The 19,075-nt window shown below is 45.5% G+C and overlaps 1 protein-coding gene across 2 annotated transcripts in view; it reads right to left on the bottom strand.

Moving 5' to 3' along the window:
• ZC3H7A (zinc finger CCCH-type containing 7A) overlaps positions 1–19,075 on the bottom strand; it is a 201,015-nt gene that overhangs the window by 116,057 nt on the left and 65,883 nt on the right. For both annotated transcript variants that reach the window (XM_063934308.1, XM_063934307.1), the window contains exons 8-9: positions 7,471–7,504; positions 2,540–2,799 (exon numbers count right to left, since the gene is read on the bottom strand). In XM_063934308.1, the coding sequence (XP_063790378.1) occupies positions 2,540–2,799; positions 7,471–7,504 (294 nt within the window). The remainder of the gene's footprint in view (positions 1–2,539; positions 2,800–7,470; positions 7,505–19,075) is intronic.

Below are 19,075 nucleotides of genomic sequence, written 5' to 3' on the forward strand. Positions count from 1 at the left end.
GGGGAGCGTCCCTTAGCCGCGGCTGGCGGCGGTATGAAGATCGGAGGTCCTGGAGAGGTCCGTGGCCCGATTCAGAAGGCGCTGGAGCTGCCGCCGGTCTGGGGAGGAAATCGAGGCCCCTGCTTGTGTGAGCCCTGTAGGCCGCAACCCGCAGGAGTGGTGAAAACCACTCCCCGATTCCGCAGCACGAACAGGGACACTGCAGAGGGAACAGGAGGGCAGCTGAGGACACCAAGGGAGCCCAGAGAGGAGGTATGTAGAGAGAAAGGAGCCCCGGGTCGCAGGAGCTTTCTCAGTTCGTGTCTGCCACCTTCAGCAGCCAGGCCACGCCCCCTTCCCGCTTTTTTTATACTGGCTTTATGTGTCTGAGTGCAAAAAATGGAGTCAGACCCCTTCTAAGCCTGTATTGCCAGTCTGGGTACTGTGTACACAACAGTGTACTAAGTCTGGAGACTCATTCCGCCCCGTGTACAAGCCGTGCATCTCCGTACCCTTATGCCGCCATAATGGCCGGCAACCCGCTAACCAGGACGCCGGCTTAGTACTGTTAGGGGTGGCGGCATGCTGCGGGAATGTACGCTCGCCGTGGTGGGGCTTGCGAATAGTTCCCTCAGGAGCTAGTGGGGAACGGGATCATTAACCCTTAGTGGGATTGGCCCGTTCCCCCCCCTAAGTCCCACGAAGCAGGCAGGCTGGTGCAATCCAGTCCTGCCTGAAAATAACAAACGTTGAAAATAAATGCAGAAAACTTTTCAGGAGCTCCCAGAGATGTGACCGGCTCCTTCGGGCACATTTTCTAAACGGAGTCTGATAGGTGGGACACAGAGGGAGGAGCCAGCACACATTATCAAACTTCTATAGTGCCCATGGCTCCAAGTGGACCTGTCTATACCCCATGGTACTAAATGGATTCCCAGTATCCCCTAGGACGTAACAGAAAGGTGTTATACATTTTAGTGAGCTGGAAATTCTTGTCTTGCTTAGCCCATGCAAGCTCCAGCATGTCCTCTAATTGCGCAGAAGGAAATTGTGTTAATTCCTTTTTCATTTTTTTAAAAACCGGGATCTTAGATTTGGTAGTGGAATCCTCATCCTCAATATCCAGGACTGATCTTACTTCCGAACAAGTGCGTCCACTTCTGCCGCTGACAATGAGTCCTCCACACCAGATGAAGTGTCTAGATCTGATCCCTGAGGCGCGCTGTCTTGGTCCGAATGGGATTTTGAATCCGAATCACCGTCGAACCACGGAGTAGAGGTTTCGTCCGACGTGTGAGATTGTCTGGGTCGCTTTTCTCTATCAATGAGCTGTTGCATGAAAGCAGAGAATTGTGTAAGGCCCTGAATAGACTGTGCAAAAGATTGCACCCATGGGGGCTCCACCTGAGGAGGAGGGGCCGCCTGCGCTGACATGGATGTAGTAGGGGGCGCTGGATCTAGGGGATCCACTTGCGTAGTGGCTAAGCGATCTACAAGCTGCGCCATTACCTGTGTCAGCAAAGTTCCCAGGCTGGTTCCTGAGAAACGGTCACCGGTACAGGGATGTCCTGTGACGAAGCTGCCACACATTCCTTGCACATGTCAGCATCAATAGGATCCTGTGGAGACAGAATGTTATAACACACATGGCCCCCACTGTGAGGCTCCCACTGAAGCAGCAGGTCCTGTATCAGTGGTGCTAGTGTGCCGGTCAACTTACCCTCTGGCACCGGTGCGGCGAGAGGTCACTGCAGTGTTCAGAGACCTGCAGTGGAATGCGCTAGTCCCATCACTAGCGCGGACGCCGGGTATTGGAGTGGGCTTGCTGGATGTTAAGTCCGCCAGCAGCCCGCTCATCTTCGCTGCAGCACTAACTATAAATAAATAAAATAGTAAAAAGTAACATGGGCTGCTGAAAAGCAGCCCCCCTAATAGCTGGTGCCTGTTCCTGCCTGAGGCACCAAAAAAAACTGTCGGGGTCGGGGTATAGTGGACAGGCCAGTTGGGTAATTAAAAGTAACCCCTTTGGTGCCTGTCTTGCTCCAACCCATCCTATACCCAGCGTTACCTCCTGTGCCCCCTAGTGGACGTGGAAGAAAATAGTGTTATGCAGGCCAACTCACTACTAACTCTATACGTCTCTCTGCTGCACCGAACTATGGGCCTGAATCAGAGGTGGATGTAATGCTGATGCTTGCACAGTTGGCCAATGTTTTTCCTACTGCACAAGCATCAGAGTGGTACTGCGCCACTCTGACCGTTTGTCGGAGGTAACGGGGGGCGGGCTACTAAAACGCATGTCTGATGGAGCGGATTATGTGCATTCGATTATGCATGTTTATTCGCTAGCAGCAGGCGCCTCAGTACAAATCTAGCAGCTGTGCATTAGCGTACAGTATCTTCTCAGATGGGATGCAGCAAAGACGGTCATTGCCCTGAATCAGGCCCAGTGTTCCTTATTCATGGCTGTATGTGGTCATACTCTATCTACTGGTCAGCATTTAACCACTTCATAGACAATAGACAAGCCATTTATAAGCACACTTTCTTTTAACCTCACCATGTTCAGGTCATCAGACGTTGGCACAGAATCAAGGATGCGATCCAATTCATCTCCAATCATTTCATCATGTAAGTTTGGGAACAGAACGGATGCATCACTAGACAGTGCTGAGGGAAAAAGCCCCACATCGGAAATAGGGCGCACGCTGGGAGAGACTGAGGAGACCGGAATAGGAGACGGCTCTAATGCTTCATTAGCGACACTTAATGCAGAGAAGGATGAGTGAGCAGTGTTGTAATCGTCAATCTCAGGCAAATCTGAAATACAACACATGCATAAAACAGTGATTTGCTTGTATGGTTTCCTAACTTTCCAATAACTGAAATACAATGACATTTTGTTTAGAAAGGCAACACTCAGTATTTCTAAGGGGTTTTAAAGAAAATGAGACAAAGCAAGAAAAGGTCAATGGCCTATCCAGGCAAATATTTTATGTTGCTGCAACTCAGAAACCCATTGAGAAAAAAAAAAAATCAAGGTAACAAATTATTGACTGAACAGTTGTAACAGGGGGAACGGGGTATTCGCACAGGAGCTACAAGCAAGGCACAGATACTGAAGAAAGCAATTTAACTAATAGGCACATGCAGGCGAATATCTGCATTTTATTATATGCATGCAAAGCGGACGCAATTACGTCTGACTTTCGCCAAACCCTGAACCTTTGTGTTACTTTAGTAGGCTCAATTAGTGCTTATCACCTTTTATGTGAAGGGTTAAATAGACACTTTCTAGATAAATGAAGATTCAAAAAGCAATACCATTAACAAAGAAGAAAAACACCACCCATATTTTTTCTAGGCAACACACCATGCACATATATTAAAAAAAAGTACAAATTTCCCCACCCCCATCATCGCCCCCCCTAACAGGCAAATGCAATGGCCATGTGCCAATAAAAGCACTACGTTAAAAGGAGACTGATTCTTTGTCAATAATAGGGGAACATTTATGAAAATGTTCTAGGGGAACTGTGCAGAGAGGGTGGTGGTACTGCCCTGATCTACCAGATGTTTGCTTTCATTTTGTGGGCAGACTTAGAAACTAATATGGGGGGGGGGACATCACAGAGTTTGCTCTTATAACACATTAACTGATGTCTGCTGTACCTGACTGGAGCCATCAAGCTCCTGCCTTTTCATTATTCTGGCTTCCTTCTGGACTCTGATCAGGGGGGTGTGGTATGGAAGGTAGATAGTAACTAGGTCGACCACTATTGGTCGACAGTAAGTAGGTTGACAGAGTCCCTAGGTCAACAGGGTCTTTAGGTCGACATGGTCTAGGTCGACAGGTCAAAAGGTCGACGTGAGTTTTTAATGGTTTTCTTCGTAGAGTGACCGGGAACCCCAATTAGTGCACCGTGTCCCCTCGCATGGCTCGCCATGCTTCGGGCAAGGTGCCTCGCTTCGCTCAGCACAGATTACTGTTCCAATCGTAGTCCACGTGGATCGTTAAGTATGAAAAGGTTAAAAAAAAGTAAAAAATCGTGAAAAAATCATGTCGACCTTTTGGCCTGTCGACCTAGAAACCCTGTCGAGCTAGTTACTGTCGACCAATAGTGGTCGACCTAGACAGTGTCGACCTAGTTACTATCGACCTGGAGACCGGATCCCGATCAAGGTTATACAAGTCCATTCATGGCTTACAATGGCTGCCTATGTTTGTGTGATTGGTATTCCAACTGGAGGTTCAAGTGTGTCGTGATTACCCCATCACAGGTTTGCTTTACTCCTAGCTCCCTGCTTCGGACCTTCCATCTGTGGATCTCTGTGTTGGCGGAGCCACAAACTGCTCATTATCGGATTCAACAGTTTACAACCTCTGGAGAGACTGCGGCGCTCAGTAACCGCTGTCCAGGACTCTTTCAGAGCTGCTCTCCTGGTCACCAGCGTTCAATTCTTCCATTTATGTTCAATGCGAGGATTGCCACAGCAGAGCTTGTACATCAAAGAGACTCTTTTTCAGTGCCGTTCACTTCAGGACAATAATTACCTATGGACTCCTGGTAACCTCATCTAAGCCAGGTATATTTACCCATGTAGAAGGATGGAACATTTTGCCTTTCATTTAGTTTTATAACACTGCTATTTTATATTTTACTATAAGCAATAACTATATGATACATTGTATCTGTTCAGTGGTTAATGAAATTGCTATGGCACACACTGAGCTACATTTTAGGACTGCAGTATAATATTTTTCCTGTATTTCTTTTTTTTTTAATCTAGATTTATTTCACTGTGATAATAATAAATGTCAATATGTTTAACACTTTTGGGGGTATTCATATTCTTTTAATTGTATTCATTGTAATGTGTTATTATAAGCACAGACTCCATTTCTTCCCCCTTTCACCCTCCCCCATGTTTTCTGTTTAAGGAATTAGCAGAATTCTCTTGCCGGTGTCAGCCGCTGTTAGTTACACGTGTAGCATCTACTGTATCTATAAGTGTGCCCCATCCTCTTAAATAGACAACAGACGTGAATAAATATGCATTATTCAAACTATTACTGCCGCACTCATACTAACACAATTCTCCAGACACAGGGGTATATACAATAAGAGTCGGATCCATTCCGACATGCAGTTGTCGGAATGGATCCGACAACCCCTATTCAATGGACGGATAAATCCGACTGTCGGATTTGGCCGTAGACAGGGTCCTGTCAGGCCGATGCTGTCAGCGGCTGCGGATGCGCTGACAGCAGCGTCCCGGGGAGCATAGATCGGCGGCCGTGAGCGTGAGGGGCTGGCTGCGGGGGACATGTGTGGAGCGGCAGGGGGAGCAGAGAACGGCGGGAGGGGCTGGCTGCGGGGGAACATGTCTGCGGCGGCGGGGGGAGGCGCTGCAGGGAGAGATGTGCCTGGCCGGGGACGGCCAGGCATCTCTGTCCCTGCAGCGCCTCCCCCCGCCGCAGACATGTCCCCCCGCAGCCAGCTCCCCCCCGCTGGCCGTCGATCTCTGCTCCCCCCGCCGCCCGCAGCACCGCTCCTCTCCTCAATCCAACTTGTTTTCAAGTCGGATTGAGTTTGTCGTAAAGGGGGCCAAAACCTGTTGGATTTGACCCTATTTCTGACAGAAGCACGTGGATCGGCGTCTATTCCGCCGAATCCACGTGTTTTCCGACAAGTCGGGAACTCCCGACTTGTCGGAAAAAATCAGCCCCTATTGAATAGGTCGGAATCCCTTCCGACCTATTTCTGTAGGAAGCTGCAGTCTTTCCGACAAGACGGCAGCTTCCGACAGTTATTGAATACACCCCATAGTGAAGTCTTCATTCTAAACAAGAGATACCTATCTACACACATACACCTTTCAATGGAGAGCAAGCCAGTCATAACATGCTTTTGTAAAGTGTATAATGTAGTCTGATTTTACAATTGTGAGAACCTGAACACATTTATTTAAGCAATACCTACTTGGGCACACACTTAACTGTTAACACGTTAGCATCCATAAACATTGCAAAGTATATATCACAATGCAGACTGAGGTAATTGTGGGAATATTATCAAAAATGATCATTTACAATTTCTCCTACCAAGCAAGTGTCAGGGCAGATGCTGAATCATCACCCTGCGCTCACTGGAAGCAGACACTTGCCAGGGAAACAGGTCACACTCCAGTTCCTGCACTAATGACTGCCTAATCACAAACAGGGGTGTGTATTATTACTTCTACACCAGGAAGGTCTACAGTCAATAGGTTGACCACTAATGGTGGACATGCATTAGGTCGACAGGGTCAAAAGGCCAAGCCCCATTAGCGTACCGCTTCGCTCGCCATGCTTCTGGCAAGGTGATTAGCACAAGTTACTATTCCCAATAGTAGTCCACGTGGATAGTAAAGTATGAAAAAGTTTTGGGGAAAAAACTTGTGTCAACCATTGTCATGATGACCTTTTGACCCTGTCGACCTAATACATGTCCAAAAATAGAGACAGTCCCTATACCTGTAGATCCATGCCATCAGAAAGGTGACCATAAACTCTGCAATATAGACCAAATGGCTGTATACTGTGTATTGGTTCAAAATCTGCACAATCCCCGATAAAAAACAATTTACTTTGTAACTCAAGTGGTCATATCCTCGGGTGTAGTATGGTATGCCGGTGGTCGTGCTCCCGGCGACCAGCATACCGGCGCCGGGAGCCCGACCGCTGGCATACCGACAGCGCGGCGAGCGCAAATTAGCCCCTTGCGGGCTCGCTGCGCTCACCACGCTGCGGGCACGGTGGCGCGCTATTTATTCTCCCTCCAGGGGGGTCGTACCCCCACAAGGGAGAATATCTGTCGGTATGCCGGGTGTCGGGCATACTGTGCGCCGGGATCCCGACATTCGGCATACAGAAGACCACCCATATCCTCATTGCAAATAGAAGATTACCTCAGTTTTAGGTCCCAGTGTTTTCTGGAAGAGATACATCTGCTTGACTTGGATAGTGAATAGCAAAATCTCACCCAAGTTGACCACCCAAAAGTAGCCAAATTGAATGCAAACCCTGTTGGTCTGCAGTCTGGTCCAGTGGTAAGGTAAGAACCTTGTGTGGCAAGTGTATGTCATGACCAAACTTGGTTCTTATCATACACAGCACAGAATGGTAAACCAGTACCTAAACTGATACAAGGACTGACAGTATTACATTAGGGGGTATTCAATTAGCTGCTGGGTTCACCATACGACTAATTGCCGTCAATAATCTCAGCGGTGTGGGGAAAGGCTATTCAATTCACGCTCTGAATCAGTGGGTTTTTCCCCACACGCAACCTGATTTAATGAATTTATAAGCGGACTGGAGCTGCAAGGCTCAGTCTGTCAGCGGGGAATAGCGCCGCTAATTGAATTCCCCACTAGGTGTACTGTCATTCAGCTAGATCTCATTAAACTGTAAACACAAGTGGAAAATATACAAAGGTGAACACATACCTGGCTCTAGTTTGTCTGCTAAACCACCTGATGTCTGAAAATTAAAACACATCAATAAATGCTGAATACTGAAAAAAAAAAATTATCCTACACATTAACTATTAACATATTAAAGCAAAAACTATTTGGAAAGAATAGATGGATGCAAAATCAAAAAGTATTTGATTGGATAATAGATCATCAAAATGATAAGTGTTCTGTATAGGCTACACATTAGATTCAGAAACAGGATGGAATGGGATAACATTTCTTGACTGTATTAACGATTCAGGGCAAGCAGCGCAGTATTGCCACTGACGTCAGAAAATGTACAAGTATATTTTGCATTACATTTTAATCTTCTACCCCTGTATTAAATGTATATAGTGTCCTGAAGATGTGGCTTCAGCCTATTATAATGAAATGTGGTTGACCATAATAACCCATCAGTTGCGGTAATTTACTGTGGGCTAATTGATCCCACTGGGCTATTCATTTATTCCAGAAGTGGGCCCGCCTGCAAAACACTTATCAGATGCAAAAAAAAAATCCCTGATAACTAGGGGATTAACTGGTGCCACGACCCTGTTAACACATGAATCAGTGATTTTTTTTTTACGAATTCTGTGCTTTAACACTATGTTAACAAGTTAAGTTAACCGGTGTTAAAAAAAAATAGGATTTTAATTACCTACCGGTAAATCCTTTTCTAGTAGTCCGCAGAGGATACTGGGGTTCCATTTAGTACCGAGGGGTATAAACGGGTTCAATAGGAGCCATGGGCACTTTAAGAATTTGATAGTGTGGGCTGGCTCCTTCCTCTATTCCCCTCCTACAAGACTCAGCCTAGGAAACTGTGCCCGAGGAGACGGACATACTTTGAGAGAAGGCTATAAAGGATAGTGGTGAGATTCCAAACCAGCACACACAAACCAGAGGAATGCTATGCTAACCCAACTTTAAACAGGAACAGCAACAGCTGAACCAACAATACTTAACCAAGTAACAGTGCAGGAAAAACAAAGCACCGGGCGGGCACCCAGTATCCTCTATTTCAAGCATGTCCAAACTGCGGCCCTCCAGCTGTTGTGAAACTACATATCCAAGCATACCCTGACAGTTTTGCTGTCAGAGAATGCTAAAGCTATGTCAGGGCATGCTGGGATGTGTAGTTTCTCAAAAGCTGGAGGGCCGCAGTTTGGACATGCCTGCTCTATGGACTACGAGAAAAGGATTTACCGGTAAGTAATTAAAATCCTATTTTCTCTTACGTCCTAGAGGATACTGGGGTTCCATTTAGTACCATGGGGGTGTACCATAGCTCCCACACCGGGTGGGAGAGTTCTGAGGTTCCTGCACAACTGATTGACCAAACCATCGAACTTGTAAAACTTAACAAACGTGTTGAACCAGACCAAGAAGCTGCTCGGCAGAGCTGTAATGCTGAGACACCCCGGGCAGCCTGCCATGGAATAAGCATGCTGGATAGTTAGCAAATGTCTGCTTTGAAGCAGGACACCCAATTTTATTGTGCTCATAGAGAACGAACTGCGAATCAGATTTCCTGTGACGAGCTGTTCTTTTCACATACACCTTCAAAGCCCTCACAACATCCAAAGACTTTGAAGTAGCAGAGGTGTCAGTGACAACCGGAACCACAATAGGTTGGTTGATGTGAAACGTACTTTAGGAAGAAATTGCTGACGAGTTCTGAGTTCAGCTCTGTCCTCATGGAAAATTAAATAGGGGCTTTTGTGAGACAAAGTCCCCAGCTCCGACACACGTCTTGCTGAAGCCAAGGCCAACGGTGTGACGGTCTTCCACGTAAGATATTTTACGTCCACCTCCTGTAACGATTCAAACCAGTCCGATTGGAGGAACTGCAGCACCAAACTGAGATCCCATGGTGCCGTGGGAGGCACAAAGGGAGGTTGGATGTGCAGAACACCTTTCAAGAACGTCTGGACCTCAGGGAGAGAAGCCAATTGTTTTTGAAAGAAAATGGACAAGACCGAAATCTGGACATTTATGGAGCCCAGACGTAGGCCCACATCCACAACTGCCTACAGAAAAAAAGCAGGAAACGTCCCAGATGAAATTCCACCGCAAAATAATTTCTGCTCTCACACCAAGAGACGTATTTTTTTCAAATACGATGGTAATGTTTAGATGTTACCCCCCTTCCTGGCTTTGATCATAGTCGGGATAACTTTGTTAGGGGTCCCTCTTCTGGCTAGAATCAGCCATTCAACTTCTATGCCACCAAACATAGCCACGGTAAGTCCTGATCGGCGAACAGGCCCTGTTGCAGAAGATCCTCACGAATAGGCAGAGCATCTCCAGAAGGTCCGCATACCAGGCCCTTCTTGGCCAGTCTGGAGCAATGAGTATTGCTTGAACCTTTTCCCTTTTTATTCTTTTTAGAATTCTTGGGATCAGAGGAAGTGGAGGAAACACGTACACCATCTGATAGACCCATGGAGTCGTCAGAGCGTCTACCGCTACCGCCTGGGGTTCTCTCGACCTGGAACAATACCGCCTCAGCTTCTTGTTGAGACGAGAGGCCATCATGTCGATTTGTGGATATCCCCATTGACGTGTCAAACACCTGAACACTTCAGGGTGAAGGCCCCACCGGGTGCAGGTCGTGTCTGCTGAGGAAGACTGCTTCCCAGTTGTCTACTCCAGGAATGAAGACCGCTGACAGCGCAACAGCATTTTTTTTTGCCCAGAGGAGAATTCTTGACACCTATGACATTGCTGCTCTGCTTTTTCGCTCCACCCTGTCGGTTTATGTACGTCATTGCCGTCACATTGTCCGACTGGACCTGAATGGCCCGATCTTGAAGAAGATATGAGGCCTTTAGAAGGGCATTGTATATGGCCCTGAATTCCAGAATGTTGATTGGAAGGATGACTTCCTGACTTGACCATCTTCCTTGAAACTGCACCCCCTGGGTGACTGCTCCCCAACCTCTGAGGCTTGCATCCGTGGTTAACAGGATCCAGAGTTGAATTCCGAACCTCCGAAGTCTGTAGCCCTCACAGAAGGGAGATCCAGGCTTCTGGCGACAGACGGATCCTCTGGTGCATGTGAAGATGCGATCTGGACCATATGTCCAACAGATCGAGCTGGATGGGTCTTACGTGAAACCTTTCGTATTGAATTTATCCAGAAGGCGAATGCATAGATGCACCGATATCCGGGTTGGCTTCATGACATCCCGAACCATCGACTGGATTACTAATGCCTTTTCCAACGGAAGGAACACTTTCTGCGACTCCGTGTCCAGTATCACTCCCAGGAATGGAAGCCTCTGTGTTGGCTCTAGGTGAGATATTGGAAGGTTCAGAACACACCCGTGATCCTGGAGAAGTTTGGTTGAAAGACCAATGCTGTCCAGCAACCTCTCCCTGGACAACGCCTTTATCAGAAGATCGTCCAGGTACGGAATTATATTTACTCCCTGTTTGCAGAGTATAAACATCATCTCTGCCATCACTTTGGTGAATACCTTCGGTGCCGTGGAGAGACCCAAATGGCAGGACCTGGAACTGGTAGTGACAGTCCTGCAGTCTAAACTGTAGATAAGCCTGATGAGGCGGCCAGTTAGGAATGTGAAGGTACGCATCCTTGATATCCAGAGACACTAGGAATTCCCCTTCCTCCAGACCTGAGATCACAGCTCTCAGAGACTCCATCTTGAACTTAAACACTCTTAAGAACGGGTTCAAGAACTTGAGGTTCAAAATTGGCCGTACCAAACCGTCCGGTTTCGGTTACTACAAACAAGTTGGAATAGTACCCCTTGTTGTGCAGATGAGGTGGAACTGGAACAATGACTTGAGTCTGTACCAGTTTTTGGATGGCCTGCTGTAAAGTTATACTTGCCTCTTGGGAAACTGGTAAACCTGATTTGAAGAATCTGTGAGGTGGGAGCTCTTGGAAATCCAGTCTGGAGCCCTGGGAAATAAGATCTAAGACCCAGGGATCCCGGCACAAACATGACCAGATGTGACTGAAGAATTTTAGTCGGGCTCCCACCTGACAGCCCTCCAGGCATCGTGGTCCAGAGCCTGAGCTCTGTTCCTGAGCACCTGCAGTTGCTGGTTTGCGTGGTTTACCTCTTGCGCCGCTGGAGGCCGTAGAAGCACCTCTGGATGTGCCCTTAAACTTGGCCGTCCGAAGGGACTGTAAATTTGAAGCTGAATAAGCTTTCCTGGCTGTGGGAGATGCGGAAGGAAGATACGTAGACTTACCCGCAGTAGCATTAGAGAACCAGTTGTCTAATTCATCTCCAAACAAGGCCTCTCCTGTGAATGGTAGGCCTTCCACACCTTTCCTGGAGTCCGCATCAGCAGTCCAATGGCATAGCCACAAGCCCCTGCGTGCTGACACTGCCATAGCTGTGATGCGTGCATTAAGCAAGCCTATCTCTTTTATGACTTCCACCATAAAGTTCGCAGAGTCCTGTATATGCTGCAGGAGTAAAACAACATCCCCCTACACACGGAATCTAACCCCTCAATAAGTTTACCTGACCATTTAGCAATGGCTTTTGTGACCCACGCACATGCAATAGTGTACAATGATTTGAGTGTAGTCTCAATATTACGATCAGCCGTGTCTTTTAGGGAGGCTGCACCAGGGACAGGCAATACAATTTTTCGTGACAGCCTAGAGACTGATGCGTCCACTATCGGTGGAGGTTCCCATTTTTCCTATCCTCCAGAGGAAAAGGAACAGATGAGAGCAACCTTTTAGGGATTTGAAATTTCTTATTCAATTCCTTTGATGCAGGAAAAGTGACTGAGGACTTCTTTTTTACATTTTAATAAGATTCCTCACACTCCTCTGATACCTTATCAGGAATTTGCAGAACATCTCTGATAGCCTCTATAAGAGCCTCTATTCCCTGTGACAGAGTATCATCCACCCCCTCCAAATCCACCTTGCCATCCTGCATGTCTGACCCATCAGCATCAGACTGCAGGATATGGGCCAGAGGTCGTTTTTGCGGACACATGGGAGGGGACTGAGACGCTGGTTTAGGGACTGAGTCTCTATTCATAAACTCATCCACAGTCTGTCTTAAGTATTGCGTCTCTTTCTCATTGCGGGAAATTTCGTAAAAATATTGGAGATCATTCCTGTAATGGAATTAACCCACTCCGGTTCAGCCCCGCTATCCTGGAAAGGTGCACTGCCCTGAGTACCTAGTAATGAGCCCCGTGGTGAAGAGGAACACTCCGCCGTACAATAAACACTCTTTGCCTGACATAATGTAAATGTGACAGCACACACACACACACACACACACACACAAGAAAAGGATAAGCACAATTAACCCACAAAGAGCCCTTCAGGGAGACACAGAGTTATTTGGAGCCAGCCCCCACCGCGCCCTTATCGCTAATGCCAAGCTTAGGTGGGTGGTAGACTAAGTACCCTGATAGGGGACTTAGTACACTAATAATCGCTCCCCCCCCCCCCTGCTATGACCCCCTGGTACCGCTGAGGTAATCTGGAGTCTTCAATGGCGCACGGTCTTCCCGCTTTTCTATACTGGCTGAGGTAATCTGGTGCTTAAAATGGACAGAAAACCGTTTTAAGGCAGTTTTTGCCAGTGTGGGTACTGTGTACAGTGTACTGAGATGCTGCTGTGTACTGTGTCTGGAGACGCATTCCGCCCCGGTTAGAAGTCGTGCATCTCCGTAAACTCATGCCGACATAATGGCCGGAGACCCACTAACCGGGACGCCGACTTAGTACTCATCACTCTTCATTCTTCTGGCTGTTAGGGTGTCGGCGTGCTGCGGGAATGTACGCTCGCCGTGCTGGGGCTTGCGAATAGTTTCCTCAGGAGCTCAGTGTCCTGTCAGCGCGGAACGGGACCATTAACCCTTCAAGAGGTTGGGCTGTTTCCCCCCTTCCCTAAGTCCCATGAACAAGGCAGGCTGGTGCCATCCAGCCCTGCCTGAAAATAACAAAAAGCTGGATATCTGCACACTCAGAAATCGGTATTATAATAATCTGGGTGAATGTATGTGATTCGTCACCATACATTCACTCATAAGAAACCCCTATTTAGTATTAAACACATGTTGATTTAATTAGGGGGTGCAGTCAACTACAGTATGTCAGAACTAGTGTTTGAAGAAAAGGGAGAAGGAATTCTGTATTGTCGACGCACTGGAAGAAACTAATTCTAAAATATAACCTTTATTAGATATGTGTTAAAATATGATTATGATTGAATCATTTTCCCAAACTACAGTGAAACATAGAATTAAAATCACAGACAAACAGGTAAGTGAATCTAAACAAAAAATTGGAAATTTGTGAATAAAGATTTTAAAAAGCGTGTCCACATGTATTTATAAGTGTATCCTTATACTCGGGGTTACTATATTGGTATAAATACCATCAGCATTCCTACATCCATCCAATATTATACGACTACTATCAGTATCTATAGTGTCGATACATACATATAATGTCGACCACTATCAGTATCTATAGTGTCGGTATCCACTACTTTGAGTTCAGGGACTTGGGGATCATATATAATATATGAAATTTTCAAATAAAGGTTACTCTGTTTAATTAACAGTTGGGGTGACTATGGGTCATCTATAAATACATTCCCAGGTCTAATTCCCCCTGAAGTTAAATCTCCATGTATTAAGAGCCTCTCACACCGGCTATCAATATTATTAGAGTATCTATTTATGCATGGGGACACGTTGCTTTAAGGGGTATAGCAATCCCTCCTTGCATCGAAAGCAACTGCCATATACAGTAATGTTATTCAATTATGTGATATCCAACTCTGTTGCACAAATTTCGGAGATACTGCTTATGTTAGGGGTGTAGCAACCCCAGTTATATTCCAAAGCAGGCAGAGTGAGTTTGCCTAATCACTGTTATGCCTGTTAAAGGAAAATTCCTAATTTAATTGGCCAACAGTGCAAGTCTAATACTGTTGATACTGTATAGCGGTCTCAATTTTTAAATAAAAGTGATCCGCATGCATAATACTCTCGAGTAACAATAAGGAATGATTCCTATTTACCAGTGTGAATCAAATAAAGAGTTGCAGAGTAACTTCTGAGTAAATTCCCCCTGAAGTTAAATCTCCATGTATTAAGAGCCTCTCACGCCGGCTATCAATATTATTAGAGTATCTATTTATGCATGGGGACACGTTGCTTTAAGGGGTATAGCAATCCCTCCTTGCATCGAAAGCAACTGCCATATACAGTAATGTTATTCAATTATGTGATATCCAACTCTGTTGCACAAATTTCGGAGATACTGCTTATGTTAGGGGTGTTGCAACCCCAGTTGTATTCCAAAGCAGGCCGTTTATAATACGGTTTATTTCTTATGCATCAGTTGTTATGCATACCCTCAATTGCCATAGTTTGTCTCCGGTCTATAGTGCCAGAGTGAATTCGCCTAATCACTGTTATGCCTGTTAAAGGAAAATTCCTAATTTAATTGGCCAACAGTGTAAGTCTAATACTGTTGATACTGTATAGCGGTCTCAATTTTTAAATAAAAATGATCCGCATGCATAATACTCTCGAGTAACAATAAGGAATGATTCCTATTTACCAGTGTGAATCAAATAAAAAGTTGCAGAGTAACCCATATATATATTTAATGGACCCCAATTTTATTGGACTCAGAATAATATATATTATATTTCAGGTATTTGTTATTGGATGGAATTTTATATTCAAATTTACAATATTCCCCAGAATATAAGGTATCTGTTATGGCTGATAGTTATTACATAATAATAAATTTAATATACATTGATAGGATTTGTGAGCTTCTCACACAATGCTTAGACAGTGATTACTTCAAGTTACTGTGTTTATCTGTTGATATAACTGACTACTTTGCTACAGTATATGAAACTTAGGGTGCATACACACGGTGAGATTCGGACTTATCCGATTCTCACCGTGCGACAGGGGGCCGGGTCGGCACTTAGCCAGTATCGCAAGCACATAATAACTGTGCTTGCGATGCTGGCTATGTGCGATTTCAATCCTGACTATCTCTTCTATAGAGATAGTCAGGATTGACTTGCCTGCACAGCCTATTTTTTCTTCCGATGCCGACCGCGCGGGGCCGCGCATCGGCATCGGATCGGGATCGCAAGGTGACTGTCACCTTGCGATCTGCACTATATTTTCTTCCGATTCTGACTATATAGTCAGAATCTGAAGAAAATATCTTACCGTGTGTACACACCTTTAGTATATCTTATTCAGAGCATGCAGCTGCTATGCTCCTGAATGTTACCAATTGTTGCAATGTGATAAATAATACTGTTTCAATTACAGCCACACTATTGCCTGTATATATTATAGTAGTGTGAAAGCACCTCAATATTCACAGTGCTTTTAATATGTGTAGTTGCAAATACAGGATCCAAAGTGACACAGACTACTTGGCCAGTAATTACTTACTACCTGTGTTTATATGTTAACTTTGGGTATGACTGACTCCTTTGCTACAATGTATAACATTTAATATATCTTATTCAGAGCATGCAGCTGCTATGCTCCTGAATGTCACCAATTGTTGCAATGTGATAATTAATGCTATTTCTCTTACAGCCACACTATTGTCTAATATGTTGCAGTGGTGTGAAGGGCACCTGGGTATTCACAGTGCTTTAATATATACAGCTACAAATGCACACTCTGAAGTCTGTGCTATAACTCTGACTGTCTTCAATCATCACAGTCTATATAGACCGATTTAGTGTGACACACAGACATCGGCGTATGTGGCTAGTCTTCTTGTAGCTTATTTTTCCTATCACTAAACTATCAGCTAACATGTCAAATTAATTCATATATTTGCATCATAGCTTAAACACTAAAAACCGCGTGGACACGCTGTGCCCTACACGCGTGTTTCACTGCACTTATGGCAGCTTCATCAGGGAGCAACCTTACTGTATATGGCAGTTGCTTTCGATGCAAGGAGGGATTGCTATACCCCTTAAAGCAACGTGTCCCCATGCATAAATAGATACTCTAATAATATTGATAGCCGGTGTGAGAGGCTCTTAATACATGGAGATTTAACTTCAGGGGGAATTAGACCTGGGAATGTATTTATAGATGACCCATAGTCACCCCAACTGTTAATTAAACAGAGTAACCTTTATTTGAAAATTTCATATATTATATATGATCCACAAGTCCCTGAACTCAAAGTAGTGGATACCGACACTATAGATACTGATAGTGGTCGACATTATATGTATGTATCGACACTATAGATACTGATAGTAGTCGTATAATATTGGATGGATGTAGGAATGCTGATGGTATTTATACCAATATAGTAACCCAGAGTATAAGGATACACTTATAAATACACGTGGACACGCTTTTTAAAATCTTTATTCACAAATTTCCAATTTTTTGTTTAGATTCACTTACCTGTTTGTCTGTGATTTTAATTCTATGTTTCACTGTAGTTTGGGAAAATGATTCAATCATAATCATATTTTAACACATATCTAATAAAGGTTATATTTTAGAATTAGTTTCTTCCAGTGCGTCGACAATACAGAATTCCTTCTCCCTTTTCTTCAAACACTCTAGTTCTGAAAATAACAAACATATAAAATAAATGCAGAAAACTCTTCAGGAGCTTTCATAAGCGTGACTGGCTCCTCCGGGCACATTTTCTAAACCGAGGTTGGTAGGAAAGGCACAGAGGGAGGAGCCAGCCCACACTATCAAATTCTTAAAGTGCCCATGGCTAATATAGTGGACCTGTCTATACCCCATGGTACTAAATGGAACCCCAGTATCCTCTAGGACGTAACAGAAAGGAGATTTATGGTAGACTTACCATGGTTAAATCTCTTTCTGCAAGGTACACTGAGTTCCACAGGGAATACATCGGGGTGTAGAGATGGATCTTGATTCAGAGGCACAAACAAGCTAAAGCTTTAGACTGTCCTAGGATGCATTGCGGGACCTCCTCTATATAACTCCGCCTCCAGGCACTGTGAGCTCAGTTTTAGTTAACCAGTCCAATGCAGAAGCAGGTAAAAGAGAAGGCAGATGTTAGTCACATAGAACCACGTTCTCATGACAGGAAAAGGGACCAGCGGCTAATGCTATACAAACCCAAAGAATCTAAGTGCGTCAGGGTGGTCGCCCTGTGGAACCCAGTGTACCTCGCAGAAAGAGATTTAACCATGGTAAGTCTACCATAAATCTCTTTTTCTGCAGCAGGGTACACTGTGTTCCACAGGGAATACATCGGAGATGTCCTAAAGCAGTTCCTCAAGGGAGGGGACGCACCTTATAGGGTATGAGAACCCAGCACCCAAAGGAAGCATCCTGGGAGGTGGAAGTATCAAAAAGCATAGAACCTAATGAACGTGTTCACTGAGGACCACGTAGCCGCCTTGCACAATTGTTCTGTGGATGCGCCACGGTGGGCCGCCCAAGAAGGTCCAACAGACTGAGTAGAATGGGCCTTAATAGCAGCAGGAGCCGGGAGCCAGCTTGCACATAAGCTTGTGCAATCACCATTCTAATCCATCTGGCTAAGGTTTGCTTATTTGCTGGCCAACCACATTTGTGGAAACCAAAAAGTACAAAAGTGGTATCTGACCTCCTGATAGGAGTCAGTCCTCTCCACATAAACACGGAGAGCCCTTACCACATCCAAAGACCACTCTTTGGAGGACAAGTCAGAAGAGATGAAGGCCGGAACCACATCTCTTGGTTAAGGTGAAAAGATGACACCACCTTAGGCAAATAACCGGGACGAGTTCGGAGAACTGCGCGGTCACATTGAAAAATCAAAAAGGGCGGACGACAGGACAAAGCGCATAAGTCCGACAATCCCTCTGGCAGAGGCAATAGCCAATACAAAAAGGACCTTGGCTGTAAGCCATTTAAAGTCCACTGACTCAAGAGGTTCAAAGGGAGATTCTTGCAGGCCATTCAGGATAACAGACAGATCCCATTGAGCCACAGGTGGGACATAGGGAGGCTGAATCCGCAGTATGCCCAGATTGAATGTATGAACGTCAGGAATAGACGCAATTTTTCTCTGAAACCACACCGACCAGGCAGATATGTGAACCTTGAGGGAGGCCAGACAAATTCCTAAATCCAGGCCTTGTTGCAAAAAAGCCAGAAGTCTGGAAGTACTAAACTTGTAAGCATCGTAATTCTTAGCAGCACACCAGGTGAAATAATAATTCCAGACCCTATAATAAATCCGTGCAGAAGCCGGTTTGAGGGCCTTTAGCATAGTTTGGCTAACCGCCTCGGAGAAACCTTTGTCCCTCAGGAGTGAAGCTTCAAGGGCCACGCCGTCAAAGCCAATCAGGCCAGGTCCGGGTAGACACAAGGGCACTGAACGAGGAGGTCTGGGCGTTGAGGAATAGAAGAGGACGCTCTATCGTTAGACCATGCAGGTCTGAGAACCAATGCCGTCTGGGCCACGCTGGAGCATCTAGAAGTAGTATTCCTCCTTCTTGCTTGAACTTCCGTAGTACCCTGGGCAGGCGTACACTGGAGGTAACACATAGGGCAGCCAAAAGTTCCATGGAATTGCCAGTGC

The sequence above is a fragment of the Pseudophryne corroboree genome, chromosome 7 (genome assembly GCF_028390025.1).
Source record: "Pseudophryne corroboree isolate aPseCor3 chromosome 7, aPseCor3.hap2, whole genome shotgun sequence".
Classification (NCBI taxonomy): domain Eukaryota; kingdom Metazoa; phylum Chordata; class Amphibia; order Anura; family Myobatrachidae; genus Pseudophryne; species Pseudophryne corroboree.